This window comes from Toxotes jaculatrix, chromosome 9, assembly GCF_017976425.1.
Source record: "Toxotes jaculatrix isolate fToxJac2 chromosome 9, fToxJac2.pri, whole genome shotgun sequence".
In the NCBI taxonomy this organism is placed as follows: domain Eukaryota; kingdom Metazoa; phylum Chordata; class Actinopteri; family Toxotidae; genus Toxotes; species Toxotes jaculatrix.
In genome coordinates, this window is record NC_054402.1 from 362,238 (window position 1) to 379,149 (window position 16,912).

Consider the following 16,912-nt stretch of genomic DNA (forward strand, 5'->3'; position numbering starts at 1 on the left):
GGAGAGGGAGAGAGAGAGAGAGAGAGAGAGAGAGGAGACAGAGAGAGAGACAGAGAGAGAGAGGGAGAGGGAGAGAGAGAGAGAGAGAGAGGAGACAGAGAGAGAGACAGAGAGAGAGAGAGAGAGGGAGAGAGAGAGAGAGAGAGAGAGGGAGAGAGAGAGAGAGAGAGAGAGAGAGAGAGAGAGAGGAGACAGAGAGAGAGACAGAGAGAGAGACAGAGAGAGAGAGAGGGAGAGAGAGAGAGAGAGAGAGAGAGAGAGAGAGAGGGAGAGAGAGAGAGAGAGAGAGAGGAGACAGAGAGAGAGAGAGAGAGAAGGAGGGGGAAGAGGTGAAATGAAAACGTATGATTAAAGTGCCAGAGAAGTTGGTTTAGTTTGACAGTTTGTTCTTACTGATGCTTTGAGACGAGATGTTGACAGTGTGCTCGTATTTTCAATCCAAGGCCCAACATGTGTTTTCTCTCTGACGGCTGAGAGATAACAGAGAGGTGTGCTGTGGGAAGTCTGCACACTCCCCGAAACTGTAGTAATGCTGTCCTAATACTGCAGTAATCCTTTGGCATATGACTGTATGCTGGGGAGAGAGAAGGACGGTGCCACCAACCTTTGACAAACCACAACTGAGAACATCCTGGAAAAATGTCATTAAATGGGTTTTTCCCAGATCCACAGTAATCCGTTCAGAATATTCCCAGAGCAGAATGTCAAACGCAGAGACCAGATCCACCCAGCACCTTCTGCTGCCCCGTCAGATCACTGGATGCTTCCCTCAGAAAAGAAGAAGCGATTCTGGACCGCGTTCGCTCGGATTCCTCTGATCCGCGGGTTCGAGCCCCAGATAAGAACCAAACATGAGCAGGGTTTAAAATCCAGAGGCTGACCTGTGTCCCACAGCATCAGCAGGACGGCCGTGCACATCACATCCCTCTGAACCGGGAACCTTCGGTGCTGGTGTGAGGTGGCATCAGAGGGTTGGGTGTGTCTCTGGGTTCAGTACCCGGTCACTGCAGCGAACTCCACGGACGTGACCACGCAACCCTCTGACGCACCTGAAGAAGACAAAGAGACAGAGACAGGTACAGACTGACTGAGTCACTGATCGATTACTGTGAGATTCTCACGATCACAGGTGATTTTAGTGTTTGTGGATACTTTGAAAATAAAATACTCCATCCAAACGTCCAACAGTCCTCATAAAGCTGGGGAGTGAAACGTGTTGGAAAGATAAGGAGAAAGAGACGAAGAAGAAAGGAGGAGGATGCTTACATAACGGAGTGACAGCGATCTGCATACTGTGGGGGATCAGGCTGTTACATAAAGACCCAGTAAAGAGGAATAATGCTGTTTACTGAGGCACAGCCGTGTTCACTCAGAGGCTTCAGGACTCCAGGCCTGACAACGGCTGCTCCCCATCCTCCTGCTTCCTCTCTGTCTCTGTCTGTTACAGGATGCTGGGCATGTTTCCACAGCTCTGTTCTGCTGGAGCCGAGAGTAGTTACCCTCTCACCTGTGTGTGTGTGTGTGTGTGTGTGTGTGTGTGTGTGTGTGTGTGTGTGTGTGTGTGTGTTTGATCTCTCACCTCTCCCGCCTCTTCTCCCTCCAGCACTGTGAAGCTGAATGTAAGAAAATCTGAAAAATACACAGAACCAAGAAAGAAGAAGAAGAAGACAGAATTAGAGCTCAGGCATGCAGACAGACAGACAGACAGAGAGACAGACAGGCAGATGGACAGTCAGACAGACAGATAGAGAGGCAGACAGACAGGCAGACAGATAGAGAGGCAGACAGACAGACAGGCAGACAGGCAGACAGATAGAGAGACAGGCAGACAGAGAGACAGACAGGCAGACAGGCAGACAGAGGTTTTTAGATGGACTTTTGTCAGTCAGCTGTAAATCTGGGCAGTTTTCTATTTGCAGACTTCTCTTCTCCTCCTTCATGTCCAATCTCTTCCCGGTCCTTATCTCCATCCCTCCTCCACCTACCCCTCATCCCTCATCCCCGAGTTTTCATTTTCTCTCTATCTCTTTATCCTTCCATCTTTTCTTGTCAATAACTGTGTCTCGGGGCTCAGTGACTCATCTGCACTTCTCTGTGTTTGCTCGGCTGCTTCTCTCTGTTTCTCTCTGTTGTTTTTTTCTATAACACTTCCTTCTGTCTGTCTTTCTTCTTGCCGTCCTCTTACACTCAGGTCTTTTTCAGTTGGAGATTAAAAGGACTTTGACTTGGTTTTCTTTGAGTCAAATGGTTTATGAAGGGCTCCCTGTAAAGACCAGGTATCGGGAAAGAGCTGCTTCCTGTTAATGTGCACTCATAAGGTTTCTGTAGAATAAGAGGCTTTGTAGAAAAAAGTGAAACCAAACTACCTTAATCCTTAAAGAGAAGTTATTCTTCTCCATTTACAGGCTGTTTTATTATGCTATTTAAACCACCTTAGAAAGTGAAAACAAGGAAGAGTTCTGCAGAACACGAGATGATTTTAACAACTGCAGCTCAGCTTATATTTTCCATATCTGCACGGCTCAGACGGACGGCGGTGGTCTGAGCGGCGGGACATCATGTCTGAGCGGTGGGACATCATGTCTGAGCCAACAAACAACTCTTAATCATTCAAAGTTCAATCTAAATCATGGTCCAGTACACGACTGTCATGTAAAGCCAAGGTTTGGTGCCACGGGAGGAAGCAGCGGGATGTTTATACCCCGAGCACTTTGTTAGGAACACCTGTTCACCTGCTTATTCATTCATTCAGCCAATCACGTGGCAGCAGATCCAGGTCAGTTAATGTTCACGTTAAACATCAGAATAAAAAAAGAAATCTGATCTCACAGTTTAACCTAGAGCAGTGGTTCCCAAACTGGGGGGCGCAGTGCCATAGCAGGGGGGGGGCGCGGGGCGCGAAAAGACTGAATGAATTAATCAATAAATGATATTGCTAGCAAAACATGGAGAAGTTTTTGACGGGACTGTCACGCAAAAGAAAAGCAGAGGATGAAGCATCTCCAAATGTGCTTCCAAAACAATTACATCCTCTGTCAAACAACACCATCGGCAGGCGCATCTATATGTCAAAGGACAGAGGAGCAGCTTAATGATAAGGTGCGTGACAGCCGCTTTTCTCTGCAGATGGATGAAGCCACTGACGGTAACAAAGACTGTTTATTGATAACTTATGTGAGATTCATAGATGGGGATGGCATGAGGGAGGAATTGCAGAAGAACTGTTTAAAATCATAGATTCTTACTTGAAAGAGGCCAATCTCGAATGGGAGGACTGTGTGGGGGTCTGCACAGACGGGGTGCAGGCTATGGCTGGGAAACGTGGAGGGCTGCAGCGGACGCGCTGCATGATACACCGCGAAGCGCTGGCGTCTAAACACCTGAGTCCCGAGCTGAATGATGTTATGACCGACGTTATTGCCACCGTCAACTACATAAAACACGACCTGTCAAAGCCCGTATTTTTTCGACACTGTTTTCCTTCGTTTAAATTTTCTTATGTACCAAAGGGGGGGCCCAGCAGAGAAAGTTTGGGAACCACTGACCTAGAGCAACCTGACAGAGAAATCCTTCTGTTCTTTTTCCGTTTGTTATCTTTTCCAGCATCTTCCAGAAACTGTGGTCGTCCCAGTGCAGACGCACGCGTGTGCATTCATGTGTATGGCAGTGTCCTTCTACCTTCCCCGGATACATGAGGGTAAAAATAAAAGCATGTGAATCTCCGGTACGGCGCGGCCAGCAGGTGTCACTGTGACTCTGTGTGGCGCCGCTGCCCGCCGGCCTCCGTGGAGGCTCTGTGGCAGTCGCGAACAGTTTAGTCAGTGTGCCGTCCTGCTGCTCGGTGCCAGGCTGGGATCAGAAAAGCCTTGTGGCTTTACAGAGCGCACAGTGATGCTATCTGCCTGTGTGTGCCAGGATCTCTCCGCCCTCTCTCTCCCGCTCTGTGCACCAGTGAGGGGGGAAGGTGGGATTGTGTTTTCCTCTCACAGCCTAACCTAACCTAACCCTGACCGTTAGCAAAGGCTCATTACGACTGATGAAAGGGTGAATGTCCCACACACAAAAGTGGGAAATGCTAAACACATCTTTCAGCCCAGCCTTCACCACTTCACCTTCCAGCTCACTACACAAAGACAAATGTTGTATACTGATAATTTAAAAACGTCTCAGAGTGAAATGAAACGATGTGAAAGCAGAAAAACTGGTTTGTATTTACAGTGCAAATATACACACAATGCTTTTTGTGTTCCTGTGGCTAAATGTCTGTGTGTCTCTGTGTGTGTGTGTGTCTTGTGGGACAGGGCACTGATGGCATTGAGGGGAGCAGTGAGTCAGGCTGACCAACAAACACCAGCTCAGTTCATTTGGTTGGGGAGGAAGCAGGTGCATCGAGATTGCTGCTGTTTGTGTGTATGTGTGTGTTTCTTCCACTGTGTGTGTGTGTGTGTGTGTGTGTAGAGATATTAAACCCACAGTAAATGGCCTGAGGGCCAGCGGGGGCCGCTGAGATTACTTCCACAGGAAGAAAAACGTGTGCATGTGTATGGATAGTTCGTGTATGTGTGCGTCTGCATACATGTGTAACAGATTCAGTGTGTTTCGATGGGAGGTGTGTTATTCCAGGGAGGAAAGATGATGTGATGAGTAGATAAAAGAGGATGTAACACTATGGAGGAATGGAATGGAGGGATACAGTGGGCTGTGGAGAAAGACATGACCAAAAAGGAAAAAAGGGAAGAGGAATGAAAAGCAAAGGAGGAGACGGAGGGAAAAGAAAAGGAGGTAGGGAGGAAGAGAGAGCAGAGAGCAGAGAGGAGAAATGAAATTTGTTCAATCCAGCTGTGTTTAGGAAGCAAGCTGCCACACATGGTTTGGTCCTGTGGAAAGTTCCGAGGCTGCTGTAAATCTGTGATGTGGATCAAGTTCCTGCAGAACAAACAAAGATCAGTGACGTGAAACGTCGACGACCTGCCATCTGAATCAGGACGAACAGTGACTCAGCTATTTCTGCTGTGTCACCTGTATGTGCTGCGTCATCTGTATGTGCTGCGTCACCTGTATGTGCTGCGTCACCTGTATGTGCTGCGTCACCTGTATGTGCTGCGTCACCTGTATGTGCTGCGTCACCTGTATGTGCTGTATCATCTGTATGTGCTGCGTCACCTGTATGTGCTGTGTCACCTGTATGTGCTGTGTCACAGTCATTTACACTCCGTATCAACACGTTTTCCTGTGAACTCCTGTAACCTGCTCTGTGACAGATCTCAGTCTTTCACCTTGTTGGACGGACTTTGACCTGTCCCATGTGAGACCTGTACAGTCACATGCCGACTGTAATGTGTTACATTAGAAAACAAGGAGCAGGTCCATTCAGAAGCTCAGAGCACAGACAGAGAATCCTGTGCTGCTCCCTGTCCTGGTCCCACGGAGCCGGGACGTGTCAGGTCACACAGGACACATGAACCACAGGCGCCAATGACTCGTTCTGCTTTTTCAGTTAAACAGTGAGTGGAGCCACTCACCCTGACAGCAGTACTGTCACGCTCCAGCCATTGAACTACACAGGGCCAATATTTCAATTCACACAGAGATAAAAAGAAAAGACACAGCTCATAAATTGTGTGAAGGGGAGAAAATCCTCCAGAGCTTTGATAGATACCTCACAATAGGCTATACATCTCAATTTTAGAGAGAAAGTGCTCATAAAAATGATCAAGATAAAGAGAAAATCTATGGTTTCAGATAACAGACAAACAAAATGACCTTGGACTCAGAAATGAAAGGAACGGAGAAGAGAAAGGAAGCATCAAAACAAAACAACTCATTAAAATCAAACAAATGACTACAGGGGGGAGGGAGAGGGACGTTCACAGGGAGGGAAGAGGCAACAGGAAGTAAAAGAGAAAATGTGTTTGCTCAAGGAAGGGAGAGTGGAAGTGAGACAGGGAGAAAGTAGGGAGGAAGTATACGGTGAGAATTTCTCACCAAGCTGTGAATTTAACAAGGGTTCCACTGTGATCTGTGCACACTTTACCTCACAAACACCTGTGAACACACCTGTCCTGTGAAGGGACAGTGTGACAGACAGCACTGTCTCTGGGAGGAGCTTCACAGCATCTTCGTGACTTCTCACGCTGACGGGTAAAATCGGGGAAATCTGAACTCTGAAAGTTTCTTAGCTTAGCTTAGCTTAGCTTAGCTAACGTGCACATCCATGTTGTGTTATATGACACACAGCCAGGCAGAAGTGTGTGTGTGTGTTATCACAGGAAAGCGTGCTGCTGAGGACACAGGCTGTGGTGGGATCCAGCACAGAGTCTGTCTGTGGACAGTCTGTCTGTGGACGGTCTGTCTGTGGATGTCTGTCTGTGGACGGTCTGTCTGCACCGTCTCATGTTGACTGAACGCTTGTCCTTCCCACCAGCTACTCACCAATGACAGGAGCCGCTCCTCAGTGGAACGTGGAGTTTGGCTCCAGGCACCAGCAACAAATCAAAAGAGGGGGGAGGGAGGTGGAGTATTGGTTTAGGCTTAAAGATTGGTGGGTTGAGGGTTTGACTGACAGTTTCTCGTGTGTTATTGGGAGATGGCGTCGTCTTCATGGCCAGGATTTAAGTCCACTACAGTTGTCCCTCGAAGAGAAGCCCCTCCCATCCCCTCTGCTGATGCTGACGGTTGGGAGTTTTTACTAGCACCTCCACCTGGGAGACAACGAGACGGAGGCAGATCATCAGAGGCAGAGAACAAAGTCAGGTCACATGATTTTCCTCCTCCATTCCTCTTCAAGTTACCTTGTCCTGCAGAGGAGGAGGACGGAGGCAGAGCAAGGACACTGGCCGCCCCTCCCCCTCCTCCGTTGGTCTGCGAGCAGACGTTGGCGTGGCGTGCTGCGGCTTTCTGTTTGTAGTGGTTACTGTGCAGCTTGTACTTCATCAGAAGGATGAAGATGAAGACAAGGACAGAGGCCACGATGATTCCCCCAATGATGATGATCATGGTTCCACCCAGGAACTGGAGATAAAGATTGAACACATGCAAACAGTCAGTCCTCAGTCCACGTCCTATGATTTCCTTGGGTTTGGCTTCTGTTTTCAGAGAGATGGTTTAACATCGTAACAGCAAAGTGAACTACAGGACCACTGGGCAAATCTGCTGAGGAACACTGTGTTTTGATTGAAAGCTCTGGAACAGCTGCTAAATGCACCTCGAAATGAGATTATTTTGTCGGCTGAATACTCATTTTTTAAAAATGTGTCGTGTCTCTCACAGCATCACAAAGTCAGAGCTCAGGAACAGAGCGCTCCACTCTGTTTACACACTAACCTGGTCTCGTATAGAGTGGCATCGTCCATACTCTGTCTCTGTGGTGAAGGACACGCAGCCCACCAGCTTGGTGCCCGTCAGGGCGGTGATACCATCATCGTACACGGCCAAAACACACAGCTCGTAGTCCCGCGACGACGCCAGGTCGCTCAGCAGGAAGTATTTGTGGTTGGCTGGGATCATCCTGGGTGAGAGGAAGACACAGAAAGACGTTTTATTTTGTAGATTATTTGTAAAGGAACAGATACTCCACACAGGTTCAGGTTGTGGAGAGAAAACCAATAATTGCATTTCCTCCCGAGTGTCTGATTTCAACAGAAGATCTTCACTGACGAAAACAACCAGCGAGGAGCCAATCACAATCACAGAGAGGAGGAAGCTGAAGGAGGACACATCTGCAGCTGCTTCTTTTCATTTGGTTTTTATTCAGCTTCATCACTCAAAACGCTGCAGTGAGCTGAAGACGATGCCTCTGCTCTTTTTAATGCTCTCATGTTATTACAGACACATTAAGAAACAGATGAATGAGAGCAACAGTCCAGACCTTTACTCTGAAACTGTTCCCTTTGGTTGGTTAGAGGCACCTTGGTGCTTTTTTCAGTGTCAGAGGTCTTTCTGCTGATCTGAAGATGAAGCTGCAGCAGCAAACTGCAGAGCTCAGCCTCAACAACTTTCCTCTCAGGAGTTTGTAGTTTTCTGTTGAAAGTCCAATGATTCAGTGACAGAGCTCAACCACAGAGCTGCTCAGGAGCAGTTCCACGTTTCACTGTGACTCGGACAGTTACTCTGTTCCAGGACGACAGTGAAGAGGTTTGCTGCTGTGAACTGAAGCCCTCAGAAAGAACGAGCTGAACTCTGATGGAAATAATTCTGTCCCACAGAGCAGAGTTTAGAGTTTCCTGTGTTTTACAAAACTGTTCATATTATTATTGCTGTGCTGAAAACGTGTGGGACTCAACCCTCTGACTTTAGCGGTCCTTCCAAAGCCTTAAAGTCATTGCTGAGACTGAGTTCTTCTGAAGCCGAGGACTAACAACGAAACATTCGTGTTGCTGAAGTCACGTCTACATCCTGGTTAAACTCTGCCCCATAAAACACAGGGCACTGGTTTCACTGGTACATGGTGTGAACTGGGAGAGCTGCAGTCAGCGGTGCTCCCAGTTTCCTGAACTGTAAGTTGCTGGTCTGAACGCACAGGTGGTCAGATAAAACACTACCTGCTGACAGCAGGATCTACAGAGAGAAGCTGCAGCAAACAACTGGTCCAGGATCTGATCATGTAGCAGTGCCTGATGTAGACAGAGGAGAGCAGCTGAACCCGAATCTGAGCTTCAAACTGATTCTCATTCATCTTTAAACTAAATGTGACGCTGCAAAGTGATGACTTGTCCCTCGTGTTTCTGTCTCCGTCCTTTGCTGAGTCCTCGTGCACACGTGCATATTCTCGTTCAGTGTTCTGCAGGTTGCAGTGACTCCTGTTTCAGCTGTGCTGCAGGGAAACAGAAGCAGAGATCTTACACTACATTCTGGTGAAGAGAAGAACAGGGGAGTTTTCCAATAACACAAAAGATTGAAGTTGAAGTAGAAAATTGAAGAGGAGACAATATGTTCACACAGACGAAAGACAGCGCAGAAGAGAAGAGGGAATGGAGAGGGATGTTGCACTTTCAATTTTCAACTTGAAAATCAAAGGATGTGAGGTGGAGTGAGATTAAAGACAGAGGGGAGACGAGGAAGACGGGGCGAAAGCAGGAGAGAAGAAAATGGGGAAACAGAAAACAGACGAACAGGAAGACACAGAGGAGACAACGTGAGACAAATAAGAAAGAGGGGGAAGGATGGGGGGAGGTGAAAATAAAGAAATGTCACGTTGGAGGACACAGATAAAGACGAGGGAGACGAAAGAAGAAATGACAGAAACGAGAGAAATACAGTGTATAGAGAGATGTGAGCAGGGATGAACAGAGGAAGGTGGAGAGATGAGACTATACAAACTTTACATTTCTCAGTTTTGGTCTCAGACTCAGAGAGTGAAGCAGAGACCAGCTCTCTGTCAGAGCACAGGAACCTGAGAGGATGGAAATCAGACCTGGAACACATCACTGCTTTTCTCGTTTGTTCTTTTTTCACTTGTTTGTTTTCACTGTCGGCAGCTGGAGTAAACAGAAGTCTGTCCTGATCACTTCACATGGAACATACTTCCTGTGTTTCACAGGCTGGAAACACGCGTGCATAAACGTCCAGGTGGCATTGGGTCATGACCTGACCATGACCATGATGCTTTAAAAACAGCTGATGGACAGTACTTCCTGCAGCTGAACTTTGAACCCTGTGAGATCATCCAGTGTGGATGTATTCCCTGGATAAATGGATGAGACCAAACCGGAGCTACGAGCAGAGAGAACACTGTTTCTTTCTGTGGACACATCAACTGAAAGGTTAAAGCAGCTTCAGAACATCTCAGTCATGATGTGCGATGGTGTGTGTGTGTGTGTGAGCCATACATTATTCAGGTGTGAGGCAGTGCAGGTCAGTTCCTATTTATCAACACTGGAGTGGAGGTGACGAGTCAAGGAATGGAATTATAAAGCCTCCCCTGACCCTATGGGCATTGTGTGTGTGTGTGCGTGTGTGTGTGTGTGTTTCTGTGTGTCTGCAAGAGAGAGACTGTCAGTGTATTACAGAGGTCTGGTGTAAAAGTGCTGCAGCGTTTTGGGTCAGACTAATGGTTGAATGAATGCCTAAGGCCAAACACACACACACACACACACACACACACACACACACACAGTAGCCTCGTTGTTGCTTGAGGTAACTCACTTTGCAGCTTGAGGTTTCGATACCGAACTTTACACAGTAAACGCAGCAGCACTGTCAGAGTTGGTGGTTCAGTTCCCTGCGTGGCTCAAAGGGCAGAGGCAGACACCGACCCTGATTCCAACCCACACTGACCAATAAATATCAGAATATTTCAGAGTCTTCATCAGGTTCTGAAGATATGAACGACCCTGCAGACGTCAGTCCTCCTTCTTTTTAAAGGACACACTGTGCAGAGCTGCACCACATGTAAGTTTGTATGTATGTATATAATGTATGTATGATGTATGTATCTACACATCCCAACAATAGGCTCATACAGGCTCATGGAAGGAGGCTGATGGATGAACTGGGTCTCTGCTGATGGAGCTTCCTGCCAGTGGAGGTTACTCTTCACACCACAGCCTGATGCTTTATGTTTCTCTGGACTTGGGCACAGAAGCAGTTAGAATCCTGCATAATACAAACCGGGAAAGACGCCACATAAGTACAGATTAAATACGTCGGCATGGCAGTGTGTATCATTTAAGGTTTTTAATAATGCAGTGCTCATAATGATGTGAAATACACTGAGTGTCATATAGGATTTAACAGAAGCGTGACCTCAGGAGCTGCTTCTGTGTCTCTCCATGACAGCTCAGTGAATAATGCAGTGCATGAACCCAACCGTGTGAAATACAGCCACTCAGGATTTTACACGCGGCGTGTCACCACATCCAGCCCATCACCGCGTGACGTCTCACATCCATCGCTTCACGTTCACGTTCCGTGCGTATAGTTTTATTTTCTTCAGAGTAAAGACAGCTTGAAACTACAGGAGATGTCACGTGTAGAGGAATCTGGGACGGACGGACAACCCGAGAACATAATGTCTCCGGCCTTGGCTATAAACAAGCAACACGAGCATTGAGAGAGGGACGTCTCAGCACTGTGTGACAGCTTCAGAGCAGAAGGTGCTGAAGTAAATTATTGCACTGATACCAACAGTGTCCCGTGAGCTGCCCAGGACTTCTCCACCAGACGTAACCACAGAGCCACGACGGGAACAAGAGCAGCTTTTTCAATAAAGGTGTACCAATACAAAAGCCCGCGGGGGGAGGGGCGGGGCGGGGGGGTGAGAGCCGGACAACAAGCCGAGTGTGTAATTGACAGCAGTGAGTCAGAGCTATACAATTAGAAGTGAACCTGAGGGGAGCACCTGGCAGGCTGTCATCTGAAGACACGGAGCCCAGGGAGGCAGAGAGAAAAGCTGCAGGAACAATGTGAGTTTAAGGTTTTCATGGAACCGACGACCAAACACAACATGACAATCAGCATCACAACTACAGCATCAACACAACCTTTGAGTTTTAATTCACTTTCCCCCCAATTCATTCAGATTCCTGAAAATGGGACTTTATTAACAGGACACAGGACACTATAGGAATGAGAGAGTGTCCGGCCAGAGGGAGAGGTCCTCTGCATGTCCTCACTTCCATCACCTCTCACCCTCTGAACATCAACAAGGAAAGAAAGACAACGGAGAAGAGAAAGACTGAGAGAGTAGATGGAGAGTAGGAGAAGAGGGGAAAGTAAAGAAATGAGGGGGAAAAGGAGAACGAGTGGAAGAAGAACAAGAAGAGGAACACGTGTTTATTTGGTCTCCTGTGTGTTTCAGGTGTGTGGGGGAAAGGTGGAGCAGTGAGTGGATAAAAGAATGTGACATGGTCCATCACCTTCAGAAAGCCCCTCCCTCCACACCTTTCTTCTTCTTCATCTTTCTCTTCATCCTACCTTCCAAGCAGCCCTTATAAACAGATGTAAACAACTGACAACATGTCCAACCACCTGACCGCTCAGCCTCAGCTCAGCTAAATTCCAACTCCTCTGGAAAACAGATAATTATCTTCCACTAAATTATCTTCCAAAAGACTAAAGGAAAATAAACGTCCTACAGTTTCTAACATGGTGCTAACATGGTGCTAACATGGTGCTAACATGGTGCTAACATGGTGCTAACATGGCGCTAACATTGTGCTAACAAGTGTTTCTTCCCTTTTCTTTAGTGGGATGTGCTTTTTGGTGCATATCGGTTTGTGGCTGGGAATCATTTGTAATTTAGGTTTTTAAAATGAACGTTCAGTGCAGAGGACTGACGTCCCTGTCATGGACAAATGGACATTTCAACTTCTGAACTGGAATTCATGGTAAATCCATCAGAGGATGTTTGAGATTTTACTGGAACAGAGGTTGGACTGCACTTATGTGGCATTTTTCTCGTCTCACAGCACTTTACACTACATTCACCCATTCACACACACACATTCACACATCCCATTCACACACTGATGGAACAGTTATCGGGGTAATTTGGGGTTCAGCATTTTGTCCAAGGACACTGTGAAATGTGGACCGGACGAGTCGAGGATGGAGACACGACGTTCCCATCTGTGGACGCCCAGCTGTTATAATGACTGACAGACGCTGCCAGCTCTCACAGCAGCTCTCGCTCTAACTTTTGCTGGGTCCCGTGTGTGTGCATTACGACTCCTAAAAGTCTGGGAGTCTCCGGGATGGAGCTCCGACCTGCCTGCAGCTGGGAAAACCTCTGGATTCCATCTCAGACTAAAAGCCCGGCTGTCAGCTTCTGCACTGGATGTTTTCTAACTGGTGACCCGGTGAGACAACGTGACATTTGGCTGATGGAGGGAGAGAAGAGGAAGGAGAGAAAAACGAGGAAGGCAGGAAGGATGAGACAGATACAGGGGTGATATGATGGAGTGAGGGAAGCGAACAGGAAAGAAGATGACATTACAGTGACTTTGTAAAGGTCTGTGCACTGATCGAGTGATGGAGTGATGGACGTAGGGGAGAGAGGAATGAGAATGAGGTGAGGAGCAGGAAGAGAGGAACACTGAAGTTTTATCATTTCAGCAGAATATGATCAGCTGTCATTTCCTAGACCCTTGCTCTTGTTTTCCTTCCTTCCTCACTTCCATCCACCTATCTCTGTATCAGCTGAGTCTGAGAAACATCTTCCCTTATTCACAGCACTGCAGCAATCCCTCCCTCCTCTATCACTCCTCTATCACTCCCTCCCTCCCTCCCTCTCTAGTTTTCCATTCTGCCTGTCTCTCTTCTTTAACCTCTCCTTTGAGAGCCAGGCAGGATGGTAATTAGAAAGCCAGCACACACACACACACACACACACACACACTGTGTTTTACAGACACACACACACACACACACACACACACACACACACACACACACTGTGTTTTACACACACACACACACACACACACACACACACACACACACACACACACACACACACACACACACACACACACAGAGAGAGAATACTGAAGGAGGTGGAATCAATAGATTCATTTCCTGGTGCTGACAGAGGTTGATCTCTCCCTGGACCCATAATCCTTAGAGTGCATGTGTATTTATTTGTGTGTGTGTGTGTGTGCGCGAGTGAGACAGTAAGTGAATGAGAGAGTGAGAGGGAGGTGCAGGATAAAGCTGGGCAGGTTATTCTTGCCCTGGGGCAGAACTGAGAAAAGGGAATATTGTAAAAATACTTCCTTCCCCCCCCCCCCCCCCCCCCCCACCTCTACTGAGAGTTCAACAGACAGACAGAGAGAGGGACAGACGGACAGAGGGACGGACAGACAGACATGAAACCAGCCTTTCACTCTCTCCATCCTTCTGATTGTTATCATTCATACTTTGTTTCATCAACACTGTGGGAAGCAGTTTGTTTTTAAACTGTATTGTTTTACACCTGCAGCTTCGACCTTTGTGTGACGGAGTCTACACAGAAGGAAAAACAGTTGCTGGCTGCAGTGTGGGTCGGTCCGGTGTGAAAGAAAAATGAACGAGAACATTTCGCAGATTTATAACTTTTCAGATAGATGATATGATTAATCTGTTCCATGATATCAGGGAAAATTCCACCTCCAACATCTCAACATCATTCCACCTGTCAGTCAGGAGAACGTCACAGATACAGCTTTGACTGTCTGCTGTTAGAACAGCTTTATTCTATAGATTTTTCCTGTGCACGTTTACAGTGCAGCGTCAGCTGAGGCCTTTTTGAGGCCTGCTTAGTTTCTACGATCAACCTACGTACCCTCGGGTGCCACCCAGGGTGTGAGCGGTTCCACTGAACCCGGAGGTTCAGATGTTTCAGAGGCTCTGCTCCACACTCATTCCAACACTCTTCTATCACTCTGTCTTAAAAACTCCATATGTTGCACAGACACACAATTGCCATTATGTTGAGCGGTTTAACATGTTACATGGTTCAACATGTAACTGCTGCCTTTCTGTTTGGAAATGTGCTCTAACCTCCTCCAGCTGTTGCTATGAATGAACGTGGAAGAAGATCCAGGAAAACGGTGCTGGTGAAAGAATTTCCAACTCGACTCTACTGAAATGTACGTGGACGAGACACAGTGCTTCTGGGAAAACGTCTTTGGACAGAAAGTGTCTTTGGACAGAAAGTGTCTTTGGACAGATGGAACAGAATTCAAGCTTTTTGGTTACATCAGCTCTTCAGCTGTTCAAACAGGAAAGAATGAAGCTTTCAAAGAAAAGACAAACACCATCCTACTGTGAAACACGGAGGAGGCTCAGTTATGCTATGGGGCTGCTTCACTGCATGTGCTGCCTTGAATCTGTGCAGGGCAGTGAAATCAGAGGATTATCAGGGCAGTGCCAGAGTCAGAGAGCTCCATCTCAGTTCAGGTCATGGCTCCTCCAACAAGATAATGATCCAAAACATCTGAAAGCAGCTGAGACTGGATGAGAAGAAAACAGTGGATGGTTCTGAAGTGGCCGGCTACGAATCCTGATCTTAGTCCAACAGAACATCTACGGAAAGAGCCGGCCCGTTACATTTCATTAGCTGTATTTAAAATAACACACACCATGGAAAATCAAAAGCAACATGTCTGTTCTGTTAGATATGGAACACTGAGAATAGTGGACACCACTTACCAACACTTCTGTATGAAGGCTGATCTGCCCTCATCATCATCGCCACACTGTTAACACGCCTGAGATGAAGAGCAGCTTAGTGGTGCTCAGCTAATAAAGGGCCAGAAATTACAGCGATGGATGTGAAGAGTTCCAGAGCACAGAGCTGAACAGCTCGGTGCTGTAGCTGCTCTGACAGGCAGAGTCTCAGCGAAGCCTGGGACCAGACTGCAGAGTGGGCAGAGTGGGCAGAGTGGGCAGAGTGGGCAGAGTGGGCGTCACAAGTCTCTTCTATTACAGTGAACAATGGAGAGGCCAATAACTCTGCCAGAGAGCTCCACTTCTGCCATAAAATGCTTTGCACTTCAAGTCAAAAGTATAAGTATTGCCACTGTGATCTAAAATGGGTGCTTTTACTTGAGCCATGGCTTGTAGAGGAGGCCAGAAACCTTCCTAACCATACATAATCAATCCATAATCAATCCATAGTCAAGGAAAATGAGTTATTTCAGTTTAATTGGATGCTAATATTGCTATTTATTAATATTGTGGCATTGAATTTCCTCCATGTTAGTGCTGCAGTTAAACATTATGACCTCGTGTTACCAGCCAGAGCAGCACTTCACCAAGCACACGCTTCATCATCACTGGGTGTTTTAGATCCTGGACCATTCGGTTTCCTCAGTTTATATAAAGTGCTGCTGTTTCGAATGTGCTGCCTCACACCTGCTTCAGGTTTCTGAATGATAACCAACAAACCGACTGCTGCTCAGTCCCTCAGGCTAAATCTGCTGCCGGCTCCACTGGTCCAACTGTAGGCTGTGCCTAAATGCCAAGCTCAAAGGAACTACAGCAGAGGGAGTGATTTTCCCAGCCGAGCCTCAGAAGTTCAATCGTTGACCTTTCGAACATGAGAAGGCTGCGTCTGTGAGTGTTAAAGGAAGCGAGGGTCCCAGCAGTGCTGCAGTAAATACTACAGAAAACACACAGAGAACATATAACAGCTGTATGAGTCCCTCTCTGTTTGCACTGAATTTATACAGATACAAAGGAAAAGTGTAGAACCCACTCAGCTAATCTGCTCTCATCTTCAAGCCTCTTCTGTTCTGAGAAATGATAAACTTGGGTTACACAAGATAAACGAAAACTAAGCTGGAATTTAGAAATGACCTTTTATTATCCAATAAAATCCTCCTTTTTCATTAGATGACTGAACTGAGTTGGACATATCGCAGCCAACATCCCAATACTGAACACACAGGTGTATGACTTAGGATTCTAATCAACAACAACAACAACAACAACAACAGAACATTGGACGCAGACACCGTGGACCTCTGCCATTTCCTGTTTCCTACCAATCAACCAATCACACTTTATCTGTATACAGTCCCCCCACCCCCCACAGACACACACACACCCAAAATCCATCAATAATCACAGTGTAAAAGAAAAGTAAGGGTTTCAATAAAAACAGGAAGGGAGGAAGTGAGGAAATGAGGAAGTGAGGAAGTGAGGAAACACTGTCATGACTCACCCGAGGTAGGATGAAAATTCAAAATAGCAAAATAAATAACAGGAAAAATAAAAATGATAATAGAATAAAGTTTGAAAAATGCTGACTGTGACCAAACTGTTTTTGAATTTCCACCTAACAGAAGATAAACGCAGCCGTGTGAGAGCAGGAAGTTTAACTTTGAAACGTGGAAGTTGCTGATAAACGTTCTGCTGATGGTGGTAAATCAGAGAGTGCTGGTATGTGTTAATACAGAGGCCGATGAATGAGGCCCTAACATGGGTTCGT

General features: G+C 46.8%; 1 protein-coding gene across 3 annotated transcripts in view; it reads right to left on the reverse strand.

Annotated features, from left to right (window-relative positions):
- Nucleotides 1-238: 238 nt before the first annotated feature.
- Nucleotides 239-16,912, reverse strand: part of si:cabz01090165.1 (uncharacterized protein LOC100333421 homolog) — a 119,908-nt gene continuing 103,234 nt past the window's right edge. Inside the window, exons 11-15 of one of the 3 annotated variants that reach the window (XR_005894632.1) lie at nt 7,324-7,507; nt 6,792-7,011; nt 6,035-6,701; nt 1,580-1,629; nt 239-1,049 (exon numbers count right to left, since the gene is read on the reverse strand). Coding sequence is in view for 1 of the 3 variants with exons in the window: in XM_041047243.1 (XP_040903177.1) it covers nt 6,577-6,701; nt 6,792-7,011; nt 7,324-7,507 (529 nt within the window). In the remaining 2 variants the exon portion in view is untranslated. Of the gene's footprint in view, nt 1,050-1,579; nt 1,630-4,383; nt 4,927-5,660; nt 6,702-6,791; nt 7,012-7,323; nt 7,508-16,912 lie in introns of those variants that run through there. The other 2 variants (XR_005894633.1, XM_041047243.1) reach the window with 2 other exon arrangements.